This window comes from Chlorocebus sabaeus, chromosome 26 (genome assembly GCF_047675955.1).
Source record: "Chlorocebus sabaeus isolate Y175 chromosome 26, mChlSab1.0.hap1, whole genome shotgun sequence".
NCBI lineage: Eukaryota > Metazoa > Chordata > Mammalia > Primates > Cercopithecidae > Chlorocebus > Chlorocebus sabaeus.
The window spans coordinates 54,174,302-54,195,543 of record NC_132929.1 but is presented as its reverse complement, the minus strand read 5'-3'; the positions used below and the strand labels follow the sequence as shown (position 1 = coordinate 54,195,543).

General features: G+C 48.3%; 1 protein-coding gene across 1 annotated transcript; it reads right to left on the bottom strand.

The window, feature by feature from the left end:
* Positions 1-24: 24 nt before the first annotated feature.
* On the bottom strand, positions 25-12,008 carry SH2D7 (SH2 domain containing 7). Its single transcript, XM_038010227.2, has 6 exons — positions 11,809-12,008; positions 10,371-10,460; positions 6,565-6,730; positions 6,064-6,276; positions 3,052-3,726; positions 25-1,128 (listed from the first exon to the last, which is right to left on the bottom strand). The coding sequence occupies exons 1-6, from the start codon at positions 11,982-11,984 to the stop codon at positions 1,078-1,080; spliced, it is 1,371 nt and encodes a 456-aa protein (XP_037866155.2). The 5' UTR covers positions 11,985-12,008; the 3' UTR covers positions 25-1,077.
* Positions 12,009-21,242: the final 9,234 nt, after the last annotated feature.

Sequence of the window (21,242 nt, the reverse complement as noted above, 5' to 3'; positions counted from 1 at the left end):
CTTGAAATCCCACCATTGGCGTCTCACCTCTCAGCATCAGGCAGTGCCTCCTGCTTTAGGCACTAGCTTTGATTTCAGTGCGTGTGCCGTTGGGAAGAAGACACATCCATGCCCCGAAACTTCTGTAAATTCCCTGACAGTATCTCCGGTTAACATTCAGGAGTGCTAACCACTCAGGCACAGGGACAGTTGCTTCAGTCTCAATCCTTACAACCCCCAAGGAGGGAGGGACTCTTACAGGCCTATATTTCAGGAAAAGCTGCATAGCCAAGTGGTCACTAGGGTAGATTTCCCACAAATGCGACCTGAGCCAGCTCTGCCCAGGGTCAGGGCAGGGAGGAGGGGTACCTATGGTGTTGTCGCTGGAGATGATCAGTCCTGTTTTCTGCGTCCCGGGCTTGGGGTAGTGGGGAGCGGGGCAGCAAGCCAGCTGTCCACCCTTATAGAGAATGGGAAATGTGGATAGGAAGGGAAGTGACACACAAACAGGAAGTTTCCTGAGGGACAGAGCTCCAGGAAGAGCCAGCCTGACCTGAGGGCACAGCTGGAGTGAAGAGGCCTGAAGCAGAGGATGTGGCTTCTGGCCTTCCCCTCCTTTGTGCTGATGGGGCCACAAGGAGGGGAATTGGTTTTCTCAATAGCAATTGCATGATGTCACTTGGCCAGTTAGAAAGGTGTCTGTCCTAGCACACAGCCTGTCACACATTCGGTAAGTGCTCAGTAGTGGGAGGCAGGTTCAGTCAGTCTGCCTGGGCCTCAGAATGCTCATCTGGGAAATGGGGGTGCTGACCCTTGCCCTTGGCCAGTGTCACTCCTCTCCAGCCTTGATTCCCTCCTATGCATGGATGGGAGGCACAAGGAAAGCAGGACATAGCCAGGAGCTGCAGGTGGTTGGAAGGTCCTCTTCCACCTGCTCTCAGGCAGGCACCGTGGCTGTCTCGGAGCCTAGTTCTGTAGTAGGCTGGATGAGTCTGAAGATCCAAAGGGTGCCTTCAAGTGAGCTGAGGGCTTTGCGATAACCCCTGGCATGGCCTGGGTACCAGGAAACCCACTGGTGGGCTGCCAGATGCCAGGCCCTCAGAATTTGTGCTTCCTGTCCGTGAAGAAGAGCCTCCGAAGCTTGTCAGGCTGCAAGGAAGGAGGAGATACTGGGGCCTGGGGTCGCTGGACAGGGAGGGAAAGACCCAGGCTCCGAGGACCCCTCATTGACTTTGGGTTGGGGGCCCAAGCCCAGGACATGAGGCCAGGTTTGAATTCTGGTGGTTGATTCTACAAGCCTCTCCCGGTGCCTGAAATCCCACCTTTAGCTCTCCAATTTTGGATGCAGGGTTCACCCTCTTCTGGCGAAGGACAGGAGGGGAAGGAGGAGTGTAGAAAGGGTGGCGAGCCTCACCTTACCTCCCTGGAGTGCCCTGGTCTCCCCTGACCCGCAGCTGGGGGCCTCAGGATGCACTGGTGTCGAAGGTAGGGTGGGGTGAGGCTGTACCCAGGCCCGCAGAGATGGGAGAGGTCATGGGGCAGCCACAGGGAAAGAGCAGACATGGGATGTGGCTTCTGAGGGTCTCAGGACTGTCCACTGCTAGATCTGTGGTCCCCAGAGAGTCAGGATCTCAAAGGCTTCTATCCATGGGGTATGGGGGCATAGCCCTGTCCTGAGGGAGGAGCTGTCAGCACTTCCCGGGAAGATCTTTGCACCAGGAATCCAGCTGGAAGATCTGTGTGTGCCTGACTGAGATCAGAGGACTTGCCACTGGGGAAGGGACTCCCAGGTTTTATTGTCTCCGGGTATAGGCAGAGTGCAGTTGGGACTGAGGGCTCCAGAGAGTTCATCTGCCTCCCTGAGAACCCTGGACCAGCCCCACTCCCGGCCACTGCTCTCCACACTCCTGGTCCCCTCTCCTCCTTACTTAGCAGACCCCTGCAGAAACCAAGAGGGAGGGGAAAGGACCCCTGGTCTGCTGCAGAGAAAGTCCTTAGAAGGTCCTGGAAGCCCCCAGCTTACACCCAAATCTAGCAGCTGCCTCTCCTACCACCACCACCACCACCACCACCACCACCACCACCACCACCACCACCACCACCACCACCACCACCACCACCGAGATCCTCAGAATAATAGCTGTGTTCTTCAAGAGCCCTCTCTGGGCTGTGTCCTGAGCAGGAGAGGATGTCTAGCACTATCATCTGGGCACCTGCCCCTGGATACAAGCAGAGGATCAGCCCATTTTACAGATGAGGAAATGGAGGTCCCGGGTGGGGTTGCTAAACAAGAATGTAGATGCCCAGTTAAGTTTAAATTTCAGATAAACAAAGGAATAATTGTGATATTTGAGACATACTTTGAAATGGTTTTTGTTTTGGTTTGGTTTTTTTGTTTGTTTTTTTAAACAGAGTCTCACTTTGTCTCCCAGACTGGAGTGCAGTGGCGCAATCTGGACTCATCACAACTTTAACCTCCCAGGTTCAAACGATCCTCCTGCTTCTGCCCCCCAAGTAGCTGAGACAACAGGCCACCATGCCTGGCAATTTTTTGTATTTTTTCGTAGAGATGGGATTTTGCCACGTTGCCCAGGCTGGTCTCAAACTCCCAAGCTCAAGCAATCCACCTGCCTCAGCCTCCCAAAAGGCTCGGATTACAGACATGAGCCACCATGCCTGGCCTCAAAAATGTTGTTTATCTGTAATTCAGGTTTAACTGGTTGTCCTGGAATTTGTCTTGCCCAAAGCTACAAGGCGAGGGAGTAGGGGCAAAGGGGCTGTTCTCCTGCACCCAGAGGCTCTGAGACCCCTGCAGAGGCTGATCTATTGTAGAGAATGCCCTTAGAAGAGCCTGGAAGCCCCTGTCTTACATCCAAATCTAGCAGCTGCCTCTCCCACCACCACCACCACCACCACCACCATTTCCAGGCAGATGTTAGGGCTGGAAAATTCTGTGTACTTCCACGCAGTGGCGGTGACCTGACCTGCCTATGCCTGGGGGCTACAGGTTGTCTCTTACCACCAGGTGCTCTCTAAGGGCTGGGAGCCGCCCCATCCCGTCATGGAGCTCACCTTGTGCATCCGTCCAGTCTCCTTGCTCTTGGTTGCTGGGATCTGCTCATAGGTGTTCCCAGGCTCTGGGAGCCCTGGGGGCCCTGAGATCCTCTTGTAGCCATGGTACATGGGCCCATGTACCCATGGGCTAGATGTGGGACTGGCCCCAGGATGTGGGGCCCTGGCTGGGTCACCCCAGCAAGCTGGGATCTGCTCATAGGTACTGCCTTCTTGGTCTGGTGTGTCCCTGGCCTCTTGCAGGGGGCCGTGTGTCCCAATGAACTCATAGATATCTGCAGAGCTGCCCTGGGAGCAGGGCTGAGCCTCTTGGCTCAGCTTTGGAAACTCTTGCCTCCAGGTGGCCCCCAGGGATCCCATGGCATTAGAACACCCCCAGGAAGTGGGAGACTCTGTGGGACCCTGGTCTGGGCTCACCCCAGAGAGGACAGGCACCAGGCCATGAGGCCTATTCTGTTCTCCATCTGAGAGTCTCCTTTGGGCCTCCCTGCCTGGGGAGTAGGCCTGGCTGCCAGCTGGAACTGGTGCATGCCTGCTGGACCCCTCTGTGCCCAAGCCTAGCCGTGCCTGGTTCATCTTCCTCAGGTCTGCATAGATGATGTCACTGGGGCCTCCAAAAGACTCTTCCAGGAGGGAGGAACTCCTCTCAGGGAGTGGGGGCACTCTGATGGGAGCCTGAGGAGACAGGGACAGAGAAACTCTTAAGGGGCAGCCCATCACTAAGATGCCCTCCAGTAAAAACTCTCTCGGATAAGCCGAGGCCCCCTGTCTTGGCTATAGTCTTCCTGCCTGTACATGCAAGGGTTGGATACATGACACTCAGGGTCCCTTCCAGCTCTCATGCTCTAGGACTTGTTCTTTTTTTTGTTTGTTTTTTAAGATGGAGTCTCGCTGTGTTGCCCAGGCTAGAGTGCAGTGGTGTGATCTTGGCTCACTGCAACCTCTGCCTCCCAGGTTCAAGCTCTTCTCCCACCTCAGCCTCCTGAGTAGCTGGGATTACAGGCTCCCACCATCATGCCCAGCTAATTTTTGTATTTTTATAGAGACGGGGTTTCCCAGTGTTGGCCAGGCAGGTCTCAAACTCCTGACCTCAGGTGATCCACCCGTCTCAGCCTCCCAAAGTGCTGGGATTACAGGTGTGAGCCACCACACCCGGCCTAGGACTCGTACTTTACCTTGGCATTCAAGGCTTTGGGTCACCAGCTCTACCTCCCACCCAATTTTTCCCTCCCCTCCTCCCACCTCCTCCCACCTCCATTGTGGTCCACTGTTCCCTCTGTGCCCCCAAACCCACTCACTGCTGTATTTCCCTTCAGAATGGTCCATCTCCAAGTCCCATCACTCATTTAACAAATATTTAGTGAGCACCAACTATGTGCCAGACACTGTCCTAGGTGCCAAGGACTCTGGTGAGCAAGACTAACTCTTGGGAATTTATATTCTAATCTGGGAGATGGGCAGCATACTGCTGCGCTGTGTAGCACAATATGGTTTGATGTGCTATATGACGGGCGAATATATCACAAGACAACGGAGCGTGGGGGCATGATCAGTGCTACAAAGAACGAAGCAGCGTCATGGGATAGAGAGAATGGCAGGTGGGGAAGGCAACATTTTCTGTCATAGGTGGGCCTTTCTGAGGTGGTGATATTTAAGAAAAGAATGGAATGCAGTTAGAGTGTAAGCCATGCGGGTATCTTGTAGGAAGAGCATTCCAGGCAGACAGTAGAGCCAGTGCAGAGGCCCTGAGGTGGGAGCAAGGTTGGTATGTTCGAGGATGATCTAGAAGGCCAAAGAAGTCAGAGAAAAGGCCTCACTGAAGCCTCCAGTGAAGAAGCAGGGGGTAGCAGGGCATCTGGTGAGGCTCTTGCGGGCCCTGGTGAAGTGTTTAGGTTTTATTCTAAATGTGAGGAAAAGCCGTTGGCATGCTGTGATCTGATATAAAGAAAAATCTTTTGGCCGGCACGGTGGCTCACGCTTGTAATCCTAGCACTTTGGGAGCCGAGGCAGGCAGAAAACCTGAGGTCAAGAGTTTGAGACCAGCCTGGCCAACATGGCGAAACCCTGTCTCTACTAAAAATACAAAAAAAAAAAAATTAGTCGGGCATGGTGGCGTGCACCTGTAATCCCAGCTACTCAGGAGGCTGAGGCAGGGGAATCACTTGGATCCAGGAGGCAGAGATTGCAGTGATCTAAGATGGTGCCACTACACTCTAGTCTGGATAATAGAGTGAGACTCTGTCTCAAAAATAAAAGTAAAAAAGGCTGGGCACAATGGCTCATGCCTGGAATCCCAGCACTTTAGCCAAGGTGGGCAGATCACTTGAGGTCAAGAGTTCAAGACCAGCCTGGCCAATATGTTGAAACCCTGTTGCTACTAAAAATACAAAAATTAGCCAGATGTGGCGGCAGGTGCCTGTAATCCCAGCTCCTTGAGAGGCTGAGGCAGGAGAATCACTTGAACCCAGGAGGCAGCGGAGATTGCAGTGAGCTGAGATTGCACCATTGCACTCCAGCCTGGGCAATGCAGCAAGACTCCATCTCAAAAACAAAAACAAAAACGAACAGAAACAAACAAATTAAAAAAAAAAAGAAAAGAAAAATCTTTCTGAGTCCATGGGGTGCTATGGAGAAGAATAAAATATTGACTCACAGGCACCCCACACTACAGCTTACTAAAGGATGTTCAGGCATTTCATATCCATTTTCTCATTCAAGCTTCACAAGAACCTCAGGCATGGTAAACTGAGGCTCAGAGAAATTATGTGACTCGCCTAGAGCCACATCGCTAGAAAATGGCCAAGCCAAGGCTTGAACCAAATCTAACTAGCCAGAGGCAGGCAATGGCACGGGTGAACCCTGGGTGATTCCAAGATGAGTCTGCACCTCTGGGCCTGGCTCACCCTCTACAGCCGGAGGGAGTGGCTGGCCTGGCCTCAGGGTCTGACTAGGAGCATGGCACCCACATCCCTGGTCTGGCAACCCTGACTCTAGGTGGCCCATGCTTCTCACCTCCATGCTTTCCTCCTGGGAGAGGTTCCGGGGACTCACATCCAGACTCTTCTCTGCATGGAGGAAGGAGACCTGGGGCTTTGGAGATGAGTGGGGGCTGGCGGCCTTGTCTGGGACCACTGTGGGGGATACCATGGCAGGCAGGTTTTCTGGGTCCACGATGGTCTGGTGGAGGCCCCGGGTGATGGCATCATACATATCATTGTCCTCTGGCTGGGGGTATGGGGATACAGCAGGCATGTGGTCACACAGGCCCAGCCAGTCTCCAGAGCCTACCTGAGACTGCTGGTAAGAGACTGCAACATTCCCACCGGGTTCCTGACCTCAGGTAAGACATCGCCACAGTCTCCCTTTTTCCAGTAGGGATCATGACCCCACACTGAGTGCCCCTGGGTGATAGTAAATAGGGAGGGCTTGAAAAGGGGTATGCCTGAGTGATGGATACCCCAGGCCTGGGCTCCCTGCCCAGCCACCTTCACCCTGGGGAAGTGGGGCGCCTACCCGGGGGCAGGCAGCAGTCAGCATCTCTCCGAAGGGCTCAAGCTGTGCCTCCTGGTAATGGTGCACAAGCTCAGCCAAGGTGCTGTGGCTCTGGGTGTCTCCTGAGATGATGTAACGCCGGTTTTGAAGCTGGTTGATGACAAAATGTCGGCAACGATTGCTGCCCCTGCAACACAAGGCAGCCCAGCCTTGGCCCACGGTCTGAGCTCTGTGCCTGGGTGCAGGAGAGGGGTCCCAGTTCTTGATCCAGAACAGACCTGCCTGACCTGGGGCCACTGTACCCCACTTGGAGCCATGGTGTGTTTGTCAGGAAGCTACGGAGAGGTTTTCAAACCATGGAGCCCTGGGATCTTGGGAAGTACCTAAGCCTGCTCTGGTGGAGTCAGGGAAGGCACAGCTGCGACTGGAGTGAGGCAAGTGAGGCACTCATCTTGGGTGCGAAATTTACAGGGGCACCAAAAAACTCAATCAAGAAAACTAATAACGCAGTATTTTAGAAAATCAAAATATATGAAAAAAAATCCACAATGAACAAAACACCAAAGTTTTAAATAAAGACAGGATCCAACCCTACACCTGTACAACTCAACCTCCCTCTACTCCCCACCCTGCTGCAATGATGGAGTTCCAGCTCCCACTCCCTCTTCGGCCTGTAAAGTCCCACCCTAAAATCTCACCCTCTTCATCTTCCTTTTTCCTAGAAAAATAACGTCTACACAATGATGTGCATACATCATAAATGTGCAGTTTGATGATTTTCCACATAGGAACCCTCCCATGTAACTGCCACTCAGATCAAGATATAAAACCTTTCCAGCCCCTAGAAGACCTACTTGCACTCCCTTCCAGTCAATGCCCCCCAAAGGTAGCCACCATTCTGACGCCTATCAGCATAGATTAGTCTAGCCCATTAGAGAACTTCTATAATACGTCTCTTGTGTCTAGCACCTTTCACTCAACATTGTATCTTGGAGATTGATTCATGTCCAAGTACAATTAGTTTCTTTTTTTTTCTCATTTATATGTAGTATTCTAATTAAGGAAAAATCCACCACGTACCTATTCTGTTGATAGACATTTAGGTTGTTTCCAGATCTCGGCTGTTATAAATAAAGTTGCTGTGAGCATTCTTGTACATATCTTTTGGTGAATATGTACTCATTTCTGATGAGAATATACCAAGGAATAGAGTTGATGGGTCATGGGTACACCTGTATTTGGCTTTAGTAAATCATGCCAAATTGCTTTCTAAAATTATTGCAATGGGCTGGGCACAGTGGCTCATGCCTATAATCCCAGCACTTTGAGAGGCCCAGGCAGGCAGATCACTTGAGGTCAGGTGTTCAAGACAAGCTTGCTCAATATGGTGAAACTCCATCTTTACTAAAAATTTAAAAAACAAACAAACAAAAAAATAGCTGGTGTGTGGTGGTTGCCTGTAATCCCAGTTACTCGGGAGGCTGAGGTAGGAGAATTACTTGAACCTGGGAGGCGGAGGTTGCAGTGGGCCGAGATCATGCCATTGCACTCCAGCTGGGTGACAAGAGTGAAACTCCATCTCAAAAATCAAATAAAATTATTGCAATGTATGAGAGCTCCAGTTGTTCCACATATTCTGTCTTTCCATTATAGCCATCCAATGTGGCTTTAATTTGTGTCTCCCTGACAGCTAATGATGCTGAACATGGGCCTTCTGGGTTTTTCTTTTTGGTAAAGTGCTCAGTTCTTTTGCTTTTATTTATGTAATTATCTCTTTTTGTCTTATTTATTTGTAGGAGTTCTTTATATATTCTGGATTTGAGTCCTTTGTTAGATATTTGTATGCTAATAGATAACTTATTCAAGACTGCACACTGATCTTTTTCTTCTCTTAATAATATCTTTTAATTATAAAAATTCTTAATTTTGGGTAGGTGCAGTGGCTCACGCCTGTAATCCCAGCACTTTGGGAGGCCGAGGCAGGTGGATCACCCAAGATCAGGAGATAGAGACCAGTCTGACCAATATGGTGAAACCCCGTCTCTACTAAAAATACAAAAATTAGCTGGATATGGTGGCGTGTGCCTGTAGTCCCAGCTAGTTGGGAGGCTCAGACAGGAGAATTGCTTGAACCCGGGAGGAAACGTGGCAGTGAGCAGAGATCGCACCACTGCACTCCAGCCTGGGCAAGAGAGTGAGACTCTGTCGCAAATAAATAAATAAATTTTTAAAAATTCTTAATTTTAAGGAAATCAAATTAATCACTCTTTTAAGATTAGTGCTTTTTGTGTCCTGTTTAAAAAATCTTGGCCTCTCATTTTCAAAGGTATTTTCATTTACCTATGACAATGTTTTTCTGTTTTCTTCTAGAAATGGTATTGTTTTGCTTTTCTTTCTTGGATCTACAATCCATCTAGAATTAATTAATTTTTGTGTATGGTATGAGGTAGCAGTAATTGTCTTCCATTTAGATATCCAATTGCTCCTGCACCAATTATTGAAAAAGCAAGCCTTTCCCCCACGGAATTGCAGTGATGCCTCTGTTGCAAATCTGGTAACCAAACATTTGGGACTGTTTTGGGACTCTTTTCTGTTCCCTTTTTCTATTTGTATACCTTTGAGCGGTCCCACTTTGGTCTCTTTTATAAGTTAGTATTCTCCCTAAGATCTTATCTGGGAAGAAACAAAACAAAAGAAAAAAATCCCCAAAGCTCAAAAGACATTTGAAAACTACTGAGTTAGTATATTTCAAAATGCCTAGCACAGTGTCTGGCACATAGAATAAAAATATTTTAACGACGACTAACATTTATTTAAAGTCCTTACTGCATTATATGCATTGTGCCAAGCACTTTTAAATGTATCAACTGATTGCACACTTTCATCAATCCTATGAAGCAGGGGTTATCATATTCCCATTTTACAAATGAGGAAACGGGGGAACAGACAAGCAAAGTAACTTGCTCAAGGTCAGTGTTTGAACTGGGGCAGTCTGAATATGTGACAATTTTGAATCAGAATCTGAAGACTTTTAAGTTTACCCTGGAGCCCTAGCCTCCCTCCCTACTTAGAGAAATCTTCTTACCTCCTCTGAATTTCCCCTTCCAACCGACCTACTCTTGGGACAAGATTCGACATCACCATCTCTGCCTTTGTCCTGGCTACCTTGTCTCCTTCTCTCTATCCCCACTACCCTATCCTAGCCCGGACCTCATTATCTCACATTCAGGCAATTGCAGGAGTCCCCAGTGCCCCCACACCTCCAGCTCTGACTTCCAGTCCTCTCTCCATAGGCTGCCTAAAGGACCTATGCAAATACAGCAAACCAGATCATCCTTCAGGGTCTACAGACTTAGCTAGGCATCCAAGGCCATTCTAAGCTTCTCCCACCCTCCCCTCCAGGCATTCCTCCAAAGGAACCAAGTGTTCTGCTGCACCCAGCAACCTGCAGCTCCCCCAGCACCCTTGTCTTTCATGCCTCTGTACTTTTGCACATGGCATTCCATCTACCAGAGATGCCCTCCTAAACCCCAACCACACCCTCCTTTCTGCCTAGCAACTTGTATTCTTTCTTCTATCCTAGGCTCAAAGTTCACCTCTGTGAAGCCTCCTCCAAGCCCCACTCCTTTGAAGGCTGTAGCTTCATCCGTAGCATACGGCCAGTGCTGCTCAGGAAGTGTCTGCTAAGCATGTGATGGATGAATGAAGGAGTCAGGAGTCAGGACCCAGGGAAATCTAGGCAATTTGGGCCAGTGGGGCCTCTGCACTAATCTGCAAGGCTAGGTTATGGTAGGCTGAGCTTGCTTGCCCAGAGGGCTTCCCCTTACCTGTAGGACAAGATGTAGCCGGTGGCTCGGTCACTGAGGCGGATAAGGAAGGAACCAAGAGCTCTGTCCCTGAGTAGCTGCTCCGTCTGCCTGGGCAGAGGACATGCCATTAGCTGGGGTCTGTGCCCTAACAGCAGCAGGTACAGCCTGACTTAGGCCTCTCTTGGAATCCCTGCTGGCCATGCCTTTGGGTTCCAGACCTCCAACCCTTTATAGAGGAGCCACTCAGACCTATGGATTGGTCTGTGGCCTGTCAGGGCTCAGTATGTGGTCTATCTGGGCCCAAATGATTAAGTTCAAGACTGTCTGGGGCTGGGTCAGGGTCTGAAGTCATATGCACCCCCCGACTCCCCACTGCAGCCTCACTAGCAGGCACACTGGTTGCTGACCCTGGCCACCCACTCTCCACCCGGATGGTTGTGTAGCAAGAATAAATCCACACAGCTGGAGATGTTGAGGTTTAGTGGGGGGTCCCTCCCTCAGAACCACTGTGTACAGTACTACAAGATGTGCACTACACACGAGCTTCTGCAGGGAGAAGATGCTGCTATGTCTGAAGCAGCTAAAAGGGATTCATTCCTCTTCCTGTCCCCTTTAATCCCAGGCAGCTACAGAGATTTTCCACATGGTGCCAAATATTTTGGAGGCATGGTGAAAAGTTCCACCTGTCTTGTGGTTTGGCAGTACATAGACCAGATACATATTCCCTCACTCAGTTACTCACCAAATACTGAGTGCCTGCTCTATGCAGCTAAATCATTTGCAGGGCCAGGTGCTAAATGAAAACATGGGGCCCCTGGTTCAAAATGATTTAGAATATCAAGACAGTGACAGCAGAGTGTTAAATCAAATGTGGAGCCCTTTTGACCCTGTGCTGTTGCACAAGTCAGTGCCCATAAAGCTGGCCCTGGCTCTGTGCAGGTGCTGTGCCAGTACCTAAGAACTGGCTGGATTTGTCATTCCTTCATCAGGTGTTTTGGTTGCTTGGAGACCCAGCCCATATAGAAAGTCAAACCTCTATCTTGGCCTTTATACCTAGGGTAACCGTGCATCCAGGTTTTCCTGGGATGGCCCCATTTATGACAGTTCTCCTAGCTTAGTTACTAATAGTGTTCTGGTTTGGACAATACATGATATGGTCCCCTAGTTACTCATCAAGTCACGCCTGGCCCTCTTTCTGTCCTCTGGCAGCCTGGCAGCCCCAGTCATCCTCAACTTGTACTAAAGTAGAGGCCGTTGCCCTCCCCGACTCTGCCTACAGAAGCCACCACCAGAGGACATGGTGCTCCTCGGTCTGTTCCCCTGCCCCCCGCCTCCAAGGGCCCCTGCCTAGCCCAGGGAAAGGACAGGAACCAGTCTGATCCATAGTTTCCAGACCATTTTCTCAGCCCCAAGGGGCTGTGGGCTATGAGGGACCTGTGGGCAGAAGCAGCCTTACTTGCGGGTGATGAATCCATGAAACCAGGGAGGCAGGGCACCATTCTGCAGAATGAAGGGGGCCTGTGTCTCCATGAACCACTTCAGGGCAAGCTCCTGGAGCTCAGCCAGGGCCTGGCTGTCCCCTGCCCCCTCAGGATCTCTCCCCAGGCTGAGCTGCTTTAGGCTGTCCTCCATGCTGGCGAGCACCGGAGTGGAAGCAGAGCGCAGCCAGCGCACATGCCTCTATATCTGCATGTGCTCTGGCTCATTTGCCTGAGCCCATGCCCTACCCAAGGGCCCGTAGCACACAGCAGCCCTATTGTCACCTCTGGGTTGGTGGCTGGTTCTCTCCTCTGATGCTTTGGGGTGGGGCACTTTGGCTGGCTGCAGACATGGGGGAAGCTGCCTGAGAGGGGTAGGGAAGGCCCTCCGTGGCTTCCTGGCCAGCAGATGGGCTACCTCACTGGGTTTGGCCATGTTCCCCACAACCTCTGGTCTTTGTCACAACTAAAGATCAGACCCTGGCAAAAGTCCACAATACTGCCCCTGGGAGCAAAGCAGTGGATTTAAATTCTAGGTAGCCTTCCTTCATGGAGGCGATTTTTATTTTGATAGAGAAGTTCTGTGCTAACTAAGTCTTCCTTCCACTCAAGATTTATTGAGTCCCTACTGTGTGCCATGTAAATCTGGGCCCTGGGAATAAAGCAGTGAATAAAACAGCACTTTGCCCTCATGGCACATACATTCTAGAGGGAGACAAATATATGTGTAGAATATAGAGTCAGACGGAATAAGCACTCCAAGACAAAGGCAGAAGAACAAGAGAGCCCATGGGCTACGTTATGCAGATAGAGAGTCAGGGGTCAGGGTCAGCCTTGTCCAGGAGGTGACATTGGAACAGTGACGGAGGAAGCCAAGCAGGCACCTGGCAGAGTGGACCCTCATCAGCAGGGGGAAGCACGCGCAAAGATGAGGAGGTGGGACTTTGTTGCAGATTTTGAAGAACAACCAGAAGCTCATGTCGTTTTAACAGAGAGGGGGCTTTGGAGTAGATGGGTCCCCTGGAAAGGCAGGGATAGGCCTCTGGTAGGAAGCTTTGGAGCAGTTAGGGCAATGGGACCATTTGTTCACACAAACATCCCTGAGTCTCTTATGTGTTTCTGAGTTTCCTAGCAGAAACCCAGGCTGGATGGATGGTGAGGCAGCAGATGGTGCAGTCAGCCTCAAAGATCTTGATGAGACTCCCACTTCCACCGCACACTGACGTGAGACCACCCTGGGCAGGTAGCTGGGACTGACGTGGGGTCTCAAGAAACGTATTCAATTGTTGCAGAGAACTAATTTGCTCATCTGTAAAATGGGCATGAGACAAAGCTATTTTCTAGACTCTAGGGTCATCATGAGGACTAAGGGAGACAGCATAATGGTTTACAATCAAGGCGCCTGTATATACGATAAAAAATAGGATGCAGGTACTGCTACAGTATGACTCAAGTGATTTGTGGTCATTTCCCCTGCTTAAAGCACTTGATACATAACCATCTCTGTCTAACTCCATTCCACAGTAAGAGATGCTTGGTTTCATTTTTCCTTGAGGCCAGACCTGTAATACCAGCACTTTAGGAGGGCAAGGTGAGAGGATCAGTTGAGGCCAGGAGTTCATGGCCAGCCTGGGCAACACAGCAAGACCTTTTTCTAAAAAGAAAAAGGCAACCGGGCGCAGTGGCCACGCCTGTAATCCCAGCACTTTGGGAGGCCGAGGTGGTGGGTGGATCATGAGGTCAGGAGATTGAGACCACCCTGGCTAACACAGTGAAAACCCGTCTATACTACAAATACAAAAAATTAGCCAGGTGTGGTGGTGGGCGCCTGTAGTCCCAGCTACTTGGGAGGTTGAGGTGGGAGAATGGCGTGAACCTGGGGGGCGGAGCTTGCAGTGAGTGGAGACCGCACCACTGCACTCCAGTCTAGGCAACAGAGCAAGACTCCGTCTCAAAAATAAATAAGTAAATAAATAAATAAAAACAACAAAAAAAAAAGAAAAAGGCAGAACTAATCCAATAGCAATAGAAGTTAAGAGAGTGGTTACCTTGGGGACTGGGTGGGGAGCGAAAAGCTGCTGGTGCTGACAGTGTTCTATTTCTTTTTTTCTTTTTTTTTTTTTTTTGAGACGGAGTCTCGCTCTGTTGCCCAGGCTGGAGTGCAGTGGCCGGATCTCAGCTCACTGCAAGCTCTGCCTCCCGGGTTTATGCCATTCTCCTGCCTCAGCCTCCCGAGTAGCTGGGACTACAGGCGCCTGCCACCTCGCCCGGCTGGCTAGTTTTTTGTATTTTTAGTAGAGACGGGGTTTCACCGTGTTAGCCAGAATGGTCGCGATCTCCTGACCTCGTGATCTGCCCGCCTCGGCCTCCCAAAGTGCTGGGATTACAGGCTTGAGCCACCGCGCCCGGCCGACAGTGTTCTATTTCTTGTTCCGGTTGGTGGGTTGAGTGAGTGTGGATTGAGTGAGTTGAGTGAGAGTGCTTACAGTGTGAAGATTCACTGGCTCTGCACTCATGGTTTACACATTTTTCGATGTCTATGTTCTACTTCAATAAAAAAGTTTTTAAAAATGAGGGTGTTACAGCCAGATTTCCTTGGTTCAAATTCCAGCTTACTAGCTATGTGACCATAATCAAATGATCTAACTTCTCCTGCTGTTAGGAAGGTCAGATGAGTTAAATCCTTAGAATAGTGTGTGGAATAACATAGTGACCAGGATTAGCTATTAATTTGATGATGATGATGGTGGTGGTGGTGGTGGTGGTGGTGGTGGTGGTGATGCAAGATTCTGAAATACAGAAGGTCCACTCCTGTTGATAATTATTATTATGATTATTACAACGTCATCAGGGTTATCTGAAATCAAGATAAAAATGCCTGTGAGGGTGTGTGTGAGGCTTATAGTTTAGAGAACACGCAAGGGCTTGAGGCAAACCTGTGACCTCAACCTGGGCAGCTCTTTCTCATCTCTTTTATTTACTTATTTATTTATTCATTTATTTATTTAGAGACAGAGTCTCACTGTGTCGCCCAGGCTGGAATGCAGTGGCACGATCTTACTTCACTGCAACCTCTGCCTTCCAGGTTCAAGTGATTCTCCTGCCTCAGCTTCCTGAGTAGCTGGGACTACAGGCGCGTGCCACCACGTCCAGCTAATTTTTTGTATTTTTAGTAGAGACAGGGTTTCACTGTGTTAGCCAGGATGGTCTCGATCTCCTGAGCTCTTTCTCATCTCTCAGCCACATTTTCCACATCCGTGAAAAGGGTAACCATACTTAGCTCACCTGGGGATGGGGTGAAATACTACAGATAGTGCTTTTCTCACAAGGACAAGCACATAGGCACATAGTAAGCGTTCTTGGAAGGCCTACTACTGGGAACATCACTTTTATAAACCATTAATTCCCACCTTGACACTGGAGGAGTCAACTCTTTGCCAGGGGACATCCTAAGGGAACCATCATTTGCATACTTGCTAATTGGTCTTCCCTGTCACAAACATAAGCCAGGGATATAATGGCATTAGAACGGAAATCCCAGGCCTGGGCTAAGGAGGACTGGAACTCTTTAACATGGGAAAGGGGGCTGGGCATGATGGCTCACGCCCATAATCCCAGCACTTTGGGAGGCCAAGGCAGGAGGATTGCTTGAGCTCAGGAGTTTGAGACCACCCTGGGAAACATAGCAAGGCCCCATGTCTACTAAAAAAATAAAAACAGCTGGGCATGGTGGCTCATGCCTGTAATCCTACCACTTTGGGGGGCCAAGGCGGGCGGATCATGATATCAGGAGATTGAGACCATCCTGGCTAACATGGTGAAACCTGGTCTCTACTAAAAATACAAAAAATTAGCCAGGCATGATGGCGGGCACCTGTAGTCCCAACTACTTGGGAGGCTGAGGCAGGAGAATGGCGTGAACCCGGGAGGCAGAGCTCACAGTGAGCCAAGATAGCGCCACTGCACTCCAGCCTGGGCAACAGAGTGAGACTCTCTCTGAAATAAATAAACAAATATATAAAATAAAATAAAAATAAAGAAATTAGCCAGGCGTGGTGGTGTACACCTGTGGTTCCAGCTACTTAGGAGGCTGGGGTGGGAGGATTGCCTGGGAGGTTGAGGCTGCAGTGAGCAATGATTGTGCCACCGCACTCCAGTCTGGGCAACAGAGCAAGACCATGCCAAAAAAAAAAAAAAAAAAAAATTGGGAAAGATGGGGAGGAGTAAGATTACATCTTGATTTTTCCCTAACCTTTCATTGAATTAAGCATTTCCTTCCATGGTGAATGTTGCTGGGAACAAACCTCATTAGCAGCACCTATTACTTTGTTACCAACGGAAATAACAGATATTTTCATATTACACTACAGCTGTTGCAGACATCTTGAGATATCATTTTTGCTCATCATTACCTCAGAATTACAGTAATTAGACCAAACTCTGGATCTTGTTATTTAACGTGCCAATAAAACATATCATGTAATATCACAAATATTTTCATAAACCCTATTTTGATATAATTTATTTCCATTGCTCTCTGTATTTTATTTTGTGCACTTAAAAAAATCTATTCTGAGAAGTCCATAGGCTTCATCAGATACCAAAGAGGTCCATGGCACAAAAAGGCTAAGGATGCTGGGGTCTAACCCAGTCGGTTTGCTGCCAAAAGTGAGGTCCTGTAAGTATTCAAATACAAAGAAATGTGTTTCTACAATTTTCCATGATGCAATCTCTCCCCACCTTCCTTTCAGGCTGGATACTTTTATGGGCAGAACCTGGTCATTTTCCTAAGAAGACAAAGGTTTTGTGTATAAAAGGCGGCAGAGCCCAGTATGGCTATGGGCCAGAGGTCAGATTCCAAAGTTAGGCAAATAAGGTGGGTCTCTATACTCAGTGGAAATGTGGGGATGGGGAGGGGCGACGCCCAGGTGAGCTCCGTGAAGAAGGGTTGGGGTAGGAAAAGGTTGTCCTTGACAGTGCTCTTCGTGTCATTGTTCATTTCAATACGTGTGGTCACCTACTGGGTGCTGAGGCCTGGGCATACAAAGGACACTACAGTAGTCTAGCTCTCCTTCTCCAGCAGGGGCCCAGAGATGCAGGGAGAGGGAGAAGAAGGCTTCAGGCTCTGGAGTCAGGCTTACTGGCTTAGAATCCTAGCTCCCAGCTGGGCACGGTGGCTCACACCTGTAATCCCAGCACTTTGGGAGGCTGAGGCAGGCAGATCACAAGGTCAAGAGATCGGGACCATTCTGACCAACATGGTGAAACCCTGTCTCTACTGTAAAGTACAAAAATTAGCTGGGCATGGTGGCGCTCACCTGTAGTCCCAGCTACTCAGGAGGCTGAGGCAGGAGAATTGCTTGAACCCAGGAGGTGGAGGTTGCAGTGAGCCGAGATTGCGCCACCGCACTCCAGCCTGGCGAGAGAGCGAGACTCCGTCTCAAAAAAAATAAAATAAAATAAAATAAATTAAAAAAAACCAAACAAATAAATAAAAAGAATTCCATCTCCCTTACTTGTTGGCTCTGTGAGTTCACTTGTTTGTTTCTTCATCCATAAACATAGAAGGGAGAAAAAGTGCCTACCCGGTAGGTTTCAGGACTTCTCAGAGCTAATCTATGCAGTGAAGTGGCCGGGAGGTTCAGTGCACATGCAGTAGACATCAGTGGCCATCATGATTCACCCACAGCTGCAAGTCATCCCCGGGACTGGGAAGTCCCCAGAATTCAAAGTCCCTGTGCCTAGCAAAACTTCCCTGTCCTAAGTTCTCCTCTCTTAAAAGGTTGCTTTTCCTATAGCGCAAATAGATGGTAATGGATTATCCCACAAATGACTATCTACTGAAGGTGTTCAGCCTGGCTTGCCCTTTCAGGAAGGAGGTTGAGGTTTCTCCAGAAAGCCGCTGAGAGGTAGTGTCTCTCTAAGCCTTTCGACGAAGGCCCAGTGAATGTGCCCCATCCAAGCACTGAGTCTCTCACTTCTCTTTTTGAGCCTGTGCAGAAGCCATGTTCATTGCCAATTGCTGCTGGTAGAGACTGGTGATCGAACACCAAAGTGGACTTTTCCGTAAATGCTTGTCATGTGCCTGTGTTAGCCTATGCACACTACATTTTCATAGCCCTAAGTTGTTTCATTAATAGGCCTGAATTAGTTCTATAATATTGGGGAATGAAAAATGAATGATCCTATTTCTTTTTTCTCAATTTGTCTATCTCATTTTCCACTGTATCCCTTACCTAGAATGGTGCTTGGCACAAGTAGATGCTCCGTAGGTTTATTTTATTTTATGTTATTATTTGATTTGATTTGATTTGATTTTTGAGACAGAGTCTCACTCTGTTGCCCAGGATGGAGTGCAGTGGACACAATCTTGACTCATTGCAACCTCCAGTTCCCAGGTGAAAGTGATTCTCCTGCCTCAGCCCCCTGAGTAGGTGGGACTACAGGCATGCACCACCACATCTGGCTAATTTTTGTATTTTTAATAGAGATGGGGTTTTGTCACATTGGTCAGGCTGGTCTCAAACTCCTGACCCCAAGTGATCCACCTGCCTTGGCCTCTCAAAGTGCTGGGATTATAGGTGTGGACCACTGTACCTGGCCTTCAGTAAATACATTTTAATTCATTATTCAAATAGATGATAAATCAACATAATTTTAAAAAGACAAATATAAAAAGATATCAGTAAAAATATTCTCCCTCCAGGAATTTAACCCCATCCACCCAGTTACTAACCGCATGTCATTCCCATAGATAACCACTGTTAGTTGTTCCTTGAATGTCCTGCCTGGGTTTCTTTATGGACATCCAAATAAGTATGTATTTCTTTTTCCTTTTTTCCTTTCCTTTCCTTTCCTTTTCTGACAGAGCCTTGCTCTGTTGGCCAGGCTGGAGTGCAGTGGTGCAACCACAGTTCACTGCACCCTCAACTTCCTGGGCTCAAGCAATCCTCCCATACCTCAGCCTCTTGAGTAGCTGACACTAAAGGTACTGGGATTATAGGCATGAGCTACTGCGCCCAGCCAAGTATGTATATTCTTATTTTCCTCACCTTCTTACATAAAAGGTAGAGTACTATACAGCATTCTGCACCTTGCCTTGTAAAAAAATTCAACAGTATATCTTGGCACTCCTTCCATAAGACTAAAGAGAGGGGTGCCATTCTTATTTTCACAGCTGCATATTATTCCATTGTATGAATACATCATAATTTTTGTAACCAGTCCTCTATTGATGATCATTTGAGTTGTTTCCATTTTTTTTAATTCCTGGAAAATGCAGCAATAGATAATCTTATATGGATTTGATTAAGTGTAAGAATAAATACATCCATGAAACATTCTCAAAAGTGGAATCACTGAATCAAAGGGTATTTGCAGTTGTCATTTTAACAGATGATGCCAAATTGCTTTCTTTAAGGGTTGTATTGATGTGTGACTCAGTAAATATTGAATACATGGATGAATAATATTTTCAAGTTCAGTCATTTTGAGGCCCCCAGCATGCAAGAAAAACCAGGGGAGAGGGCTATTGCTGGTCCAGAAAAGTCGCCAATGTTATTGTGATGCTTTTGGCCCCTCAAAGCCACTGAGTGACTTCGTCTTGCCATCTTTCCAACATGGCTGCTGGTTGGGGAGGGCAGTGTCCAGAGAGGTCCCCCTCAGCCCTTCTCCCACCCAACACAGGCTGTTCTATTTTATCCATAGGACAATGGCCAGGTACTGGGAACTTTCCAAGGGCCTATAAAAAGATCTAAGATCTGGAAGAAACAAACAAACAACCAGTATTGGCTCCAAAATTCAAAAGGAGAAAAATGCAAAATCACAATGAATAAATGTATAAGTAAATGTCTATACTATGTAATATTGCATCAGCTTCATTTAGCATTCATAAAGGTTTCATCACATCTGAAAATGGTTTGGAGGCCAGATTATCTTAGCTCATGAAAATCCCCAAGTATGCAAGAAAACTGCCAAGAAATCATTACCAATTGTAAATGAAATGAATTCCTCAAGGCCAAATCATTTCAAAAGCAAAATCATAAGAATTATCCTTTCCAAAAAGCTTAAAGCAAAAGACATTTTTTTTTTTTTTTGTAAAATGTGGCCATGCCATTTAAAAATTATATATATTTGATAGTAGTGAGATGGGGACTCCAAAGGTGAGAGTGCTCTGGACCTACCATGGCCTTAAAAACATTGCCAGCCTCATCTGAGCCATAAAGCACCCATCTGGGGCGCTCTGGGCTTGTAGTCTCTGCTCCTGACAGCCCAGAGCGGAAAACCACCCCTCAGATCAGAGAGGCTCCTTTGTCAGTGTACCTCTCAGTTTCAGCAGCAAGAACAAGACACAAGTTAATTTCGCTATAGATAATCCGGCCTCACTAGTGAGTATTTCTGAGTCCCACGTAAAAATGAAATTCTTCAGAGTTGCTTACTGTTTGCTCATGACAGCTGGAGAAGGGACAAGTTTTGGGATCAGTTTAGGGAACCATAGGGAAGACAAGGGGCCAAGGACCACAATTTTGAGAACTCTCGTTCTACAGCCTTTTGGAGGCCAGATGGCCACTGTGGGGCCCAGTTGCAGAGACCTGGTACACCTAGCTGCTTAGGCAGCTGGGGCCCCTGGGCTTGTCTCTCAATTTAGTCCTATCCCTGTCTCCCTTCCCCTCTCTTTACAGCTGGGAAAACGGAGGTCCTCTGTAGATTCCTAATGATTTTGAGCCCTTACCATGTGCCAAGTACTTCACATACACACATATATGATTTCCTTTCATCTTTACAGCAGGTATACAGGTAGTATTACTGTCCCCATTTTTTCCCATTATAAAGACAGGGACACTGAAACTCAAGAATGGAAATGGTCTGTCCAAGACAAGGAGTAAGTCCATGGCAGGGCCAAGAACCTGGTGGTACCCCATCCTCCTCCCCCATACATGCTGCATCCTCCTCCCATGCCATTGCTCCAGCCATTTTCCCTGCTACCCAAACTCTTTAAATACTTTAAAAATACATTAATTCAAAATTAATAGTCAATGTACTCAAACTTCCAAATAAGAAACACATTTAAAAACATTCCTCCCACTCCAGTATCTACTTCTGGGTCTTTTCTGTGCCCGTCATCATGTATCCTGACTGCCTTCTTCCTGCTTCCCTCTTCATTGCTTTGCTCACATAAGTACACTGTAAACTCCTTTCATAGACCCCCTCACCCAACCAGAAGGATGCCTGAACTTCCACCATCAGAACAGCATCTCTTTAGGCTTTCAGTTAAAATGCTTGATCTCAAAGTGGGTTTTAGTCCCTGTTGCTTGTGTGGGAAGGGTGGAAGTGTCCAAGATCAGATTTGGCTGAGCGATGGGGGCACTGGGAAGGGGAGAGCCTGAGGGCCTCTAGGAAGCGGGAAGGTGAA

Coding starts and splice junctions, on each gene's coding strand:
- SH2D7 (XM_038010227.2), bottom strand. CDS start 11,984: ATGGAGGACAGCCTAAAGCAGCTCAGCCTGGGGAGAGATCCTGAGGGG. Junction 6,277..6,564: donor TGACTGCTGCCTGCCCCCGG/GTAGGCGCCCCA, acceptor CCATACCCCCAG/CCAGAGGACAATGATATGTA. Junction 3,727..6,063: donor CCCAGGAGGAAAGCATGGAG/GTGAGAAGCATG, acceptor CTGTCTCCTCAG/GCTCCCATCAGAGTGCCCCC.